General features: G+C 46.9%; 1 protein-coding gene across 1 annotated transcript in view; it reads left to right on the top strand.

Moving 5' to 3' along the window:
• LOC110512774 (V-type proton ATPase subunit S1) overlaps window positions 1-13124 on the top strand; it is a 32845-nt gene extending 19721 nt beyond the window's left edge. The window contains exons 2-10 of the mRNA XM_036947860.1: window positions 1862-1988; window positions 2112-2380; window positions 2487-2527; window positions 3205-3290; window positions 3833-3997; window positions 11937-12094; window positions 12287-12337; window positions 12442-12679; window positions 12767-13124. Of these exons, the coding sequence (XP_036803755.1) occupies window positions 1862-1988; window positions 2112-2380; window positions 2487-2527; window positions 3205-3290; window positions 3833-3997; window positions 11937-12094; window positions 12287-12337; window positions 12442-12679; window positions 12767-12976 (1345 nt within the window). The 3' untranslated portion in view covers window positions 12977-13124. The remainder of the gene's footprint in view (window positions 1-1861; window positions 1989-2111; window positions 2381-2486; window positions 2528-3204; window positions 3291-3832; window positions 3998-11936; window positions 12095-12286; window positions 12338-12441; window positions 12680-12766) is intronic.
• The last annotated feature ends 342 nt before the right edge of the window (window positions 13125-13466 follow it).

Here is a 13466-nt window from a genome sequence, read left to right as displayed (position 1 = left end):
TACCGGTACCCCCTGTATATAGCCTCCACATTGACTCTGTACCAGTACCCCCTGTATATAGCCTCCACATTGACTCTGTACCAGTACCCCCTGTATATAGCCTCCACATTAACTCTGTACCAGTACCCCCTGTATATAGCCTCCACATTGACTCTGTACCAGTACCCCCTGTATATAGCCTCCACATTGACTCTGTACCAGTACCCCCTGTATATAGCCTCCACATTGACTCTGTACCAGTACCCCCTGTATATAGCCTCCACATTAACTCTGTACCGGTACCCCCTGTATATAGCCTCCACATTGACTCTGTACCAGTACCCCCTGTATATAGCCTCCACATTGACTCTGTACCAGTACCCCCTGTATATAGTCTCCACATAGACTCTGTACTGGTACCCCCTGTATATAGCCTCCACATTGACTCTGTACTGGTACCCCCTGTATATAGTCTCCACATAGACTCTGTACCAGTACCCCCTGTATATAGCCTCCACATTGACTCTGTACTGGTACCCCCTGTATATAGTCTCCACATAGACTCTGTACCAGTACCCTCTGTATATAGTCTCCACATTGACTCTGTACTGGTACCCCCTGTATATAGTCTCCACATAGACTCTGTACCAGTACCCCCTGTATATAGCCTCCACATTGACTCTGTACTGGTACCCCCTGTATATAGCCTCCACATTGACTCTGTACTAGTACCCCCTGTATATAGTCTCCACATTGACTCTGTACCGGTACCCCCTGTATATAGTCTCCACATTGACTCTGTACCAGTACCCTCTGTATATAGTCTCCACATTGACTCTGTACTGGTACCCCCTGTATATAGCCTCCACATTGACTCTGTACCGGTACCCCCTGTATATAGTCTCCACATTGACTCTGTACCAGTACCCTCTGTATATAGTCTCCACATTGACTCTGTACCGGTACCCCCTGTATATAGTCTCACTATTGTTATTTTACTGCTGCTGTTCAATTCTAATTGTTTATTTATTTATTATTCCTAAAAATTACTTAGCACTTTTTCAAAACTTCTTAAAGCATTGTTGGTTAAGGGCTTGTAAGTAAGCATTTCACTGAGGTCTACTACACCTGTTGTATTCAGCATTTCACTGTGGGGTCTACTACACCTGTTGTATTCAGCATTTCACTAAGGTCTACTACACCTGTTGTATTCAGCATTTCACTAAGGTCTACTACACCTGTTGTATTCAGCATTTCACTAAGGTCTACTACACCTGTTGTATTCAGCATTTCACTAAGGTCTACTACACCTGTTGTATTCGGTGCATGTGACAAACTTTAATTTGAATATCGAATATGAAACTAATTTGACCTCATTACCAACCGTATCCCTACCAGCTCTCTAAAAAGTAACATCAACAATACTTTCCTGTGGATTTTGTGTTTAAAATTTAGAGCTGAAGGACAAACCCCACAGACAACCGGTAGAATAAGTTTAAATGTAAAAAAAAAAAAAGTAAACATTCTGGATTGTAAGGAACATTTGCATGAGTTTCAGGCTGTATATACCAATAAATGGTGTATTTCAGCCTGATTAATCAGACTAACCCTGACTAATGGTGTATTTCAGCCTGATTAATCAGACTAACCCTGACTAACGGTGTATTTCAGTCTGATTAATCAGACTAACCCTGACTAATGGTGTATTTCAGCCTGATTAATTAGACTAACCCTGACTAATGGTGTATTTCAGCCTGATTAATCAGACTAACCCTGACTAACCCAAGGGATACTTTTTACTTTGGAAATTCAACATTGGTTTACTTGTCAGGCGTATCCTCTTAGTTTTTCCTGTTTTTCTGGCCCTCCTGAACGATGTCAGGTCTGGTCTGCCGTCTCAGGCTGTTCCTGCTGCTGGTCACATAGTGGGTGTCACTCAGCTGAGCTCATACCTGGAGACCGCCCTGGGGTCCGCCCCGCGCAACGTACTGCTCTTCCTGCAGGACAAGGTAACACACACACACTCTCGCAAACCTACCTATGTATCCCATATATTAGTTAGCCTATGTCTTTTACTGTTTGTGTGACTCTCTCGCTCTCGCTCTCGCGCTCGCTCGCTTGCTCCCCCCCAGATGAGCATTGAGGACTTCACCATGTACGGAGGGGCGTTTGGCAACAAGCAGGACAGTGCCTTCCCTAACCTCGAGGGGGCGCTCCTCTCCAGCCCTTCCCCATTGGTCCTGCCTGCCGTGGCCTGGCCAGCATCCAGTGCTGTGATCGGTCAACTCCAGGACCAATTAGACACCTCTCCTCTCTACATGGAACCAGAGACGCTCAGCCAGCTACGACTCAACGCGTCTACCCCCGCCCTGCTGGTCTTCAGACTACCCTACAGCACCGGGTATACACACACACACGATTCTGCTTATCTCACTGGTCTGTTTTTAATGTGTGTGTGTGGTTTATACAGATATGGGTGTGGTTTACCTGATTTTGGTTTCTAACAGATCTGATCTGATGTCTGCTAAGGAGGTTCTCAATGGGAATGGTGAGTGTTCTACCGTTTTACGGGTCTACCGTTTTACCGGTCTACTGGTCTACTGTAAAACCGTATTACCGGTCTACTGTATTACCGGTCTACTGTATAACCGTTTTACCGGTCTACTGTAAAACCGTATTACCGGTCTACTGTATTACCGGTCTACTGTATTACCGGTCTACTGTTTTACGGGTCTACCGTTTTACTGGTCTACTGTAAAACCGTTTTACCAGTCTACTGTATTACCGGTCTACTGTAAAACCGTTTTACCGGTCTACTGTATTACCGGTCTACCAGTCTACTGTTTTACGGGTCTACTGTTTTACCGGTCTACTGGTCTACTGTAAAACCGTTTTACCGGTCTACTGTATTACCGGTCTACTGTATTACCGGTCTACTGGTCTACTGTAAAACCGTATTACCGGTCTACTGTTTTACGGGTCTACTGTTTTACGGGTCTACCATTTTACCGGTCTACTGTAAAACCGTTTTACCTGTCTACTGTATTACCGGTCTACTGTAAAACCGTTTTACCTGTCTACTGTATTACCGGTCTGTTTTACGCGTCTACTGTTCTAGTAGAGTGTTCTACTGTACGTGGCTCTGCTGGGACAAACATCACCTGCATGTTCCTTATTACAGTATGCTGCAGATTGCTGAAGACTAACTTGGTGTGTGTGTGTTAGATGAGGTGATTGGACAGGTGATGAGCATTATGAAGAGCCAGTCTGTCCCCTACACTGCCGTCTACACTGCAATGAGACCCTCACGGGTAAGTGTGTGTTTATCCATGTCTGTGTGTTTTTATTTGTTTGTCATATACAAGGAAAGAGAGTTTACATTTATTCAACTTTCTAACTCTAAATCTGTCTATGATGTACAGGACCAGTCAAAAGTCTGGACACATCTACTCATTCAAGGGGTTTCTACATTGTAGAATAATAGTGAAGACATCAAAACTATGAAATAACACATATGGAATCATGTAGTAACCAAAAAAGTGTTAAACAAATCTAAATATATTTTATATTTGAGATTCTTCAAAGTAGCCATCCTTTGCCTATCCATCCAGAGCCCTCCATCTGTCTCTGATGTGTTGTTACCACCTCTCTCTGTCTCCCTAGGAGTTGTCATCTCTCTCTCTGTCTCTGATGTGTGGTTACCACCTCTCTCTTTCTCCCTAGGAGGTGTCATCATCTCTCTCTCTGTGTCTCTGATGTGTGGTTAACACCTCTCTCTTTCTCCCTAGGAGGTGTCATCATCTCTCTCTCTGTGTCTCTGATGTGTGGTTACCACCTCTCTCTGTCTCCCTAGGAGGTGTCATCTCTGTCTATGGATATGGAGGCTAGTGTGGGAGGAGGGCGCTCCCTATTGCAGTACGGAGACAGAAAGAGGGAGAGAGACAGACAGCGGGAGAGAGAAAGAGGAGAGAAACTAGTCAAGGAGAAGACAGGAGTCTACCCTCCAGTTGAGTTTAAGGTAAAATCTGTTTCTTTCTACCTTGTTTAACGGCCCAATGCGGCTGATTTTGATCTCTGGGTAACAATTTAAGTACCTTACTGTGATTGTTTTCTATTAAAATGGTCAAAAAGAAACAAAAATGGCTTCTTAGCAAGAGGAGTCTTTCAAGGAGTGGTCTGAGTGGGGAAGGGAAAGACCAAAAACAGCTCGTTTTCAGCGTTATTAATGAATTTACTGCCTAGTGATGTCACCAGGCAGACCAAAACTCCATCCTAACAAAACAGGCTGACATTTCAGTCAGTCTTTTCAAACACCTCTTTTCATACTGTGAATTATTACATTTTCACATGTATTATTCCAATCTTATAGTGTGGAAATCTACACTGGGTATACCATACACTAGGAATATACACTAGGAATATACACTGGGTATACCATACACTAGGAATATACACTAGGAATATACACTGGGTATACCATACACTAGGAATATACACTAGGAATATACACTGGGTATACCATACACTAGGAATATACACTAGGAATATACACTGGGTATACCATACACTAGGAATATACACTAGGAATATACACTGGGTATACCATACACTAGGAATAGACACTAGGAATATACACTAGGAATATACACTGGGGTATACCATACACTAGGAATATACACTAGGAATATACACTGGGGTATACCGTACACTAGGAATATACACTAGGAATATACACTAGGAATATACACTGGGGTATACCATACACTAGGAATATACACTGGATATACCATACACTAGGAATATACACTAGGAATATACACTGGATATACCATACACTAGGAATATACACTAGGAATATACACTGGATATACCATACACTAGGAATATACACTAGGAATATACACTGGGTATACCATACACTAGGAATATACACTAGGAATATACACTGGATATACCATACACTAGGAATATACACTAGGAATATACACTGGATATACCATACACTAGGAATATACACTAGGAATATACACTGGATATACCATACACTAGGAATATACACTAGGAATATACACTGGATATACCATACACTAGGAATATACACTAGGAATATACACTGGGTATACCATACACTAGGAATATACACTAGGAATATACACTGGATATACCATACACTAGGAATATACACTAGGAATATACACTGGATATACCATACACTAGGAATATACACTAGGAATATACACTGGGTATACCATACACTAGGAATATACACTAGGAATATACACTGGGTATACCATACACTAGGAATATACACTAGGAATATACACTGGATATACCATACACTAGGAATATACACTAGGAATATACACTGGGTATAACATACACTAGGAATATACACTAGGAATATACACTGGGTATACCATACACTAGGAATATACACTAGGAATATACACTGGGTATACCATACACTAGGAATATACACTAGGAATATACACTGGGTATACCATACACTAGGAATATACACTAGGAATATACACTGGATATACCATACACTAGGAATATACACTAGGAATATACACTGGGTATAACATACACTAGGAATATACACTAGGAATATACACTGGGTATACCATACACTAGGAATATACACTAGGAATATACACTGGGTATACCATACACTAGGAATATACACTGGATATACCATACACTAGGAATATACACTAGGAATATACACTGGGTATACCATACACTAGGAATATACACTAGGAATATACACTGGGTATACCATACACTAGGAATATACACTAGGAATATACACTGGGTATACCATACACTAGGAATAGACACTGGGTATACCATACATTAGGAATATACACTGGGTATACCATACACTAGGAATAGACACTAGGAATATACACTGGGTATACCATGCACTAGGAATATACACTGGGTATACCACGCACTAGGAATATACACTGGGTATACCATACACTAGGAATATACACTGGGTATACCATACACTAGGAATATACACTAGGAATAGACACTGGGGTATACCATGCACTAGGAATATACACTGGGTATACCATACACTAGGAATATACACTAGGAATAGACACTGGGGTATACCATGCACTAGGAATATACACTGGGTATACCATGCACTAGGAATATACACTGGGTATACCATGCACTAGGAATAGACACTGGGGTATACCATGCACTAGGAATATACACTGGGTATACCGTGCACTAGGAATATACACTGGGTATACCATGCACTAGGAATATACACTGGGTATACCATACACTAGGAATATACACTAGGAATAGACACTGGGGTATACCATGCACTAGGAATATACACTGGGTATACCATGCACTAGGAATAGACACTGGGTATACCATGCACTAGGAATATACACTGGGTATACCATGCACTAGGAATATACACTGGGTATACCATGCACTAGGAATATACACTGGGTATACCATGCACTAGGAATAGACACTGGGTATACCATACACTAGGAATATACACTAGGAATAGACACTGGGGTATACCATGCACTAGGAATATACACTGGGTATACCATACACTAGGAATATACACTAGGAATAGACACTGGGGTATACCATGCACTAGGAATATACACTGGGTATACCATGCACTAGGAATATACACTGGGTATATCATACAATAGGAATATACACTGGGTATACCATACACTAGGAATAGACACTGGGTATACCATACACTAGGAATAGACACTGGGTATACCATACACTAGGAATAGACACTGGGTATACCATACACTCGGAATAGACACTGGGTATACCATACACTAGGAATAGACACTGGGTATACCATACATTAGGAATAGACACTGGGTATACCATACACTAGGAATAGACACTGGGTATACCATACATTAGGAACAGACACTGGGTATACCGTGCACTAGGAATAGACACTGGGTATACCGTGCACTAGGAATAGACACTGGGTATACCGTACACTAGGAATAGACACTGGGTATACCGTACACTAGGAATAGACACTGGGTATACCGTACACTAGGAATAGACACTGGGTATACCGTACACTAGGAATAGACACTGGGTATACCGTACACTAGGAATAGACACTGGGTATACCGTACACTAGGAATAGACACTGGGTATACCGTACACTAGGAATAGACACTGGGTATACCGTACACTAGGAATAGACACTGGGTATACCGTACACTAGGAATAGACACTGGGTATACCGTACACTAGGAATAGACACTGGGTATACCGTACACTAGGAATAGACACTGGGTATACCGTACACTAGGAATAGACACTGGGTATACCGTACACTAGGAATAGACACTGGGTATACCGTACACTAGGAACAGACACTGGGTATACCGTACACTAGGAACAGACACTGGGTATACCGTACACTAGGAACAGACACTGGGTATACCGTACACTAGGAACAGACACTGGGTATACCGTACACTAGGAACAGACACTGGGTATACCGTGCACTAGGAACAAACACTGGGTATACCGTGCACTAGGAACATACACTGGGTATACCGTGCACTAGGAACAGACACTGGGTATACCGTGCACTAGGAACAGACACTGGGTATACCGTGCACTAGGAACAGACACTGGGTATACCGTGCACTAGGAACAGACACTGGGTATACCGTGCACTAGGAACAGACACTGGGTATACCGTGCACTAGGAACAGACACTGGGTATACCGTGCACTAGGAACAGACGCTGGGTATACCGTGCACTAGGAACAGACGCTGGGTATACCGTGCACTAGGAACAGACGCTGGGTATACCGTGCACTAGGAACAGACGCTGGGTATACCGTGCACTAGGAACAGACGCTGGGTATACCGTGCACTAGGAACAGACGCTGGGTATACCGTGCACTAGGAACAGACGCTGGGTATACCGTGCACTAGGAACAGACGCTGGGTATACCGTGCACTAGGAACAGACGCTGGGTATACCGTGCACTAGGAACAGACGCTGGGTATACCGTGCACTAGGAACAGACGCTGGGTATACCGTGCACTAGGAACAGACGCTGGGTATACCGTGCACTAGGAACAGACGCTGGGTATACCGTGCACTAGGAACAGACGCTGGGTATACCGTGCACTAGGAACAGACGCTGGGTATACCGTGCACTAGGAACAGACGCTGGGTATACCGTGCACTAGGAACAGACGCTGGGTATACCGTGCACTAGGAACAGACGCTGGGTATACCGTGCACTAGGAACAGACGCTGGGTATACCGTGCACTAGGAACAGACGCTGGGTATACCGTGCACTAGGAACAGACGCTGGGTATACCGTGCACTAGGAACAGACGCTGGGTATACCGTGCACTAGGAACAGACGCTGGGTATACCGTGCACTAGGAACAGACGCTGGGTATACCGTGCACTAGGAACAGACGCTGGGTATACCGTGCACTAGGAACAGACGCTGGGTATACCGTGCACTAGGAACAGACGCTGGGTATACCGTGCACTAGGAACAGACGCTGGGTATACCGTGCACTAGGAACAGACGCTGGGTATACCGTGCACTAGGAACAGACGCTGGGTATACCGTGCACTAGGAACAGACGCTGGGTATACCGTGCACTAGGAACAGACGCTGGGTATACCGTGCACTAGGAACAGACGCTGGGTATACCGTGCACTAGGAACAGACGCTGGGTATACCGTGCACTAGGAACAGACGCTGGTTATACCGTGCACTAGGAACAGACGCTGGGTATACCGTGCACTAGGAACAGACGCTGGGTATACCGTGCACTAGGAACAGACGCTGGGTATACCGTGCACTAGGAACAGACGCTGGGTATACCGTGCACTAGGAACAGACGCTGGGTATACCGTGCACTAGGAACAGACGCTGGGTATACCGTGCACTAGGAACAGACGCTGGGTATACCGTGCACTAGGAACAGACGCTGGGTATACCGTGCACTAGGAACAGACGCTGGGTATACCGTGCACTAGGAACAGACGCTGGGTATACCGTGCACTAGGAACAGACGCTGGGTATACCGTGCACTAGGAACAGACGCTGGGTATACCGTGCACTAGGAACAGACGCTGGGTATACCGTGCACTAGGAACAGACGCTGGGTATACCGTGCACTAGGAACAGACGCTGGGTATACCGTGCACTAGGAACAGACGCTGGGTATACCGTGCACTAGGAACAGACGCTGGGTATACCGTGCACTAGGAACAGACGCTGGGTATACCGTGCACTAGGAACAGACGCTGGGTATACCGTGCACTAGGAACAGACGCTGGGTATACCGTGCACTAGGAACAGACGCTGGGTATACCGTGCACTAGGAATAGACGCTGGGTATACCGTGCACTAGGAATATACACTGGGTATACCGTACACTAGGAATAGACACTGGGTATACCGTGCACTAGGAATAGACACTAGGAATAGACACTGGGTATACCATGCACTAGGAATAGACACTAGGAATAGACACTGGGTATACCATGCACTAGGAATAGACACTAGGAATAGACACTGGGTATACCATGCACTAGGAATATACACTGGGTATACCATACACTAGGAATATACACTGGGTATACCATACACTAGGAATATACACTGGGTATACCATACATTAGGAATATACACTGGGTATACCATACACTAGGAATAGACACTAGGAATAGACACTGGGTATACCATACATTAGGAATATACACTGGGTATACCATCTGAAACCTAAAGGGCAACCAGTGCCAACCAGTCAATCTCCTTTTATATCATGTTTGTTGTAGGATGACAATGTCTGTATTTCCAATTTCTTTGATGAAGTCCAGGTTCCTGCTCTTTAGCCAAAGGCAGATAACCTCAGGCCTTGTATATTCCAGGATGAGAACTCTCTCTCTCCTCCCCCTCCCAACTCTATCTCTCCTCCCCCTCCCAACTCTCTCTCTCCTCCCCCTCCCAACTCTCTCTCTCCTCCCCCTCCCAACTCTCTCTCTCCTCCCCCTCCCAACTCTCTCTCTCCTCCCCCTCCCAACTCTCTCTCTCCTCCCCCTCCCAACTCTCTCTCTCCTCCCCCTCCCAACTCTCTCTCTCCTCCCACTCCCAACTCTCTCTCTCCTCACCCTCCCAACTCTATCTCTCCTCCCCCTCCCAACTCTCTCTCTCCTCCCCCTCCCAACTCTCTCTCTCCTCCCCCTCCCAACTCTCTCTCTCCTCCCCCTCCCAACTTTCTCTCTCCTCCCCCTCCCAACTCTCTCTCTCCTCTTGGCCCATTCCTCCTGACAGAGCTGGTGTAACTGAGTCAGGTTTGTAGGCGTCACTCGCACACGCTTTTTCAGTTCTACCCACAAATATTCTATAGGATTGAGGTCAGGGCTTTGTGATGGCCACTCCAATACCTTGACTTTGTTGTCCTTAAGCCATTTTGCCACAACTTTGGAAGTATGCTTGGGGTCATTGTCCATTTGGAAGACCCATTTGCGACCAAGCTTTAACTTCCTGACTGATATCTTGAGATGTTGCTACAATATATCCACATAATTTCCTCCCTCTTGATGCCATCTATTTTGTGAAGTGCACCAGTCCCTCCTGCAGCAAAGCACCCCCACAACATGATGCTGCCACCCCCGTGCTTCACGGTTGGGATGGTGATCTTCACCCTGCTGTAACAGGATAACAGAGCAGTACATGGTGCTCTTCACCCCGCTGTAACGGGATAACAGAGCAGTACGTGGTGCTCTCCTAGCCCCGCTGTAACGGGATAACAGAGCAGTACGTGGTGCTCTCCTAGCCCCGCTGTAACGGGATAACACGGCAGTACGTGGTGCTCTCCTAGCCCCGCTGTAACGGGATAACAGAGCAGTACGTGGTGCTCTTCGCCCCGCTGTAACGGGATAACAGAGCAGTACGTGGTGCTCTCCTAGCCCCGCTGTAACGGGATAACAGAGCAGTACGTGGTGCTCTTCGCCCTGCTGTAACGGGATAACAGAGCAGTACGTGGTGCTCTCCTAGCCCCGCTGTAACGGGATAACAGAGCAGTACGTGGTGCTCTCCTAGCCCCGCTGTAACGGGATAACAGAGCAGTACGTGGTGCTCTTCGCCCCGCTGTAACGGGATAACAGAGCAGTACGTGGTGCTCTCCTAGCCCCGCTGTAACGGGATAACAGAGCAGTACGTGGTGCTCTTCGCCCCGCTGTAACGGGATAACAGAGCAGTACGTGGTGCTCTTCGCCCCGCTGTAACGGGATAACAGAGCAGTACGTGGTGCTCTTCGCCCCGCTGTAACGGGATAACAGAGCAGTACGTGGCGCTCTTTGCCCCGCTCTAACGGGATAACAGAGCAGTACGTGGTGCTCTCCTAGCCCCGCTGTAACGGGATAACAGAGCAGTACGTGGTGCTCTTCGCCCCGCTGTAACGGGATAACAGAGCAGTACGTGGTGCTCTCCTAGCCCCGCTGTAACGGGATAACAGAGCAGTACGTGGTGCTCTTCGCCCCGCTGTAACGGGATAACAGAGCAGTACGTGGTGCTCTCCTAGCCCCGCTGTAACGGGATAACAGAGCAGTACGTGGTGCTCTTCGCCCCGCTGTAACGGGATAACAGCCAGAGAAGTTTCATCATCGTATTTGTTGTGGAGATCGGCCTGGTTCTGCTGTGGGTTCCGCTGTGGGTTCCGCTGTGGGTTCCGCTGTGGGTTCCGCTGTGGGTGCCGCTGTGGGTGCCGCTGTGGGTGCCGCTGTGGGTTCCGCTGTGGGTTCCGCTGTGGGTTCCGCTGTGGGTTCCGCTGTGGGTTCCGCTGTGGGTGCCGCTGTGGGTGCCGCTGTGGGTGCCGCTGTGGGTGCCGCTGTTTGAGTTGATTGTGCCTGATATATATTTCTAATCTCTCTCTCCAGGAGGGCGGAGCCGGCTGTATCATGCTGTGGGCGGAGAACCTGACCGTGAGCGTGCTCCGTGGTGGTCGTTGGGAACGACACGACCTCACCTCTCTGACCTTTGGCGAGGGCGTGACCCCTAGGCTCCAGGGCTCCCTCTGCAACCAATCACACTCCAGGTCAGAGGTTAGGGGTCAGCAGTTCTGGGTTTAGAGCTGGACAGGAAGTTGTGAACAGTCCTCTGACATCCTGTCTAGATCTTTGTTAGAAGCTATGGAAACAGCAGCCTTGCTGAACTTGGAAATGATTGGAATTAATTATTATGTTGGCCATTTTTATTACAATATTTCTCTTTCACCTTTCTCTGTCAGTCTGGTTCTAAACTATGAGAATATCCTGGGACACCGTTCCTTCAAACTAATGTGAGTAAACTGGACACACACACACACACACACACACACACACAGTTACAAACACATACAAACTCTTTTGAACTCATTCTGTCTGTGTGTGTGTGTGTCTCCAGGTTTGCCATGTCCCAGCGCCACTACAAGGTGTCAGCTCGCCGCTGGTTCACGCTAGACGCCGTGGAGATAGAATACGACGGTCAGAAAGCAACGTTTAACGGGAGCCGTAATGTGTACGCACCGGCTGAGTACTCCTACCGCTGTCAGTCAGTCACTAACTTCAGATACCCCCTGCTGGTTCCGCGCACCTCCAAAGACCCTGCTAACCAGTGGAGGGTCTCCTTCACGGACTTCCAGGTAGGGGGTGTAACAGTGTGTGTCTGTGAAACAAACAGAATACTAACTGCAAGTTGAAACAACTTCTCTCTCTCTCACCTCCTCTAGATCCAGGGTTTCAACGTGGCAGGGGGAGAGTTCTCCTATGCCAGTGACTGTGCAGGGTTCTTCAGTCCTGGTATCTGGATGGGACTGCTCACCAGTCTACTGATGCTCGTGGTCCTGACCTACGGCCTCCATATGATCATGCAGCTACACACCATGGACCGTTTTGATGACCCCAAGGGACCTGCTATCTCCGTACCACAGACTGACTAACACACATACCACAAGCAAATAATGCCCCAAACACACACACACCTTACACACCCACATAGACAGACAGACTCATACACATAGACGGACGGACAGACAGATGTGGTCACACAGACAGACAGATGTGGTCACACAGACAGACAGATGTGGTCACACAGACAGACAGATGTGGTCACACAGACAGACAGATGTGGTCACACAGACAGACAGATGTGGTCACACAGACAGACAGATGTGGTCACACAGACAGACAGATGTGGTCACACAGACAGACAGATGTGGTCACACAGACAGACAGATGTGGTCACACAGACAGACAGATGTGGTCACACAGACAGACAGATGTGGTCACACAGACCGACAGATGTGGTCACACAGACCGACAGATGTGGTCACACAGACCGACAGATGTGGTCACACAGACCGACAGATGTGGTCACACAGACCGACAGATGTGGTCACACAGACCGACAGATGTGGTCACACAGACCGA

This window comes from Oncorhynchus mykiss, chromosome 16 (assembly GCF_013265735.2).
Source record: "Oncorhynchus mykiss isolate Arlee chromosome 16, USDA_OmykA_1.1, whole genome shotgun sequence".
NCBI classification, from domain to species: domain Eukaryota; kingdom Metazoa; phylum Chordata; class Actinopteri; order Salmoniformes; family Salmonidae; genus Oncorhynchus; species Oncorhynchus mykiss.
This window is presented reverse-complemented; position numbering and strand designations above follow the sequence as displayed.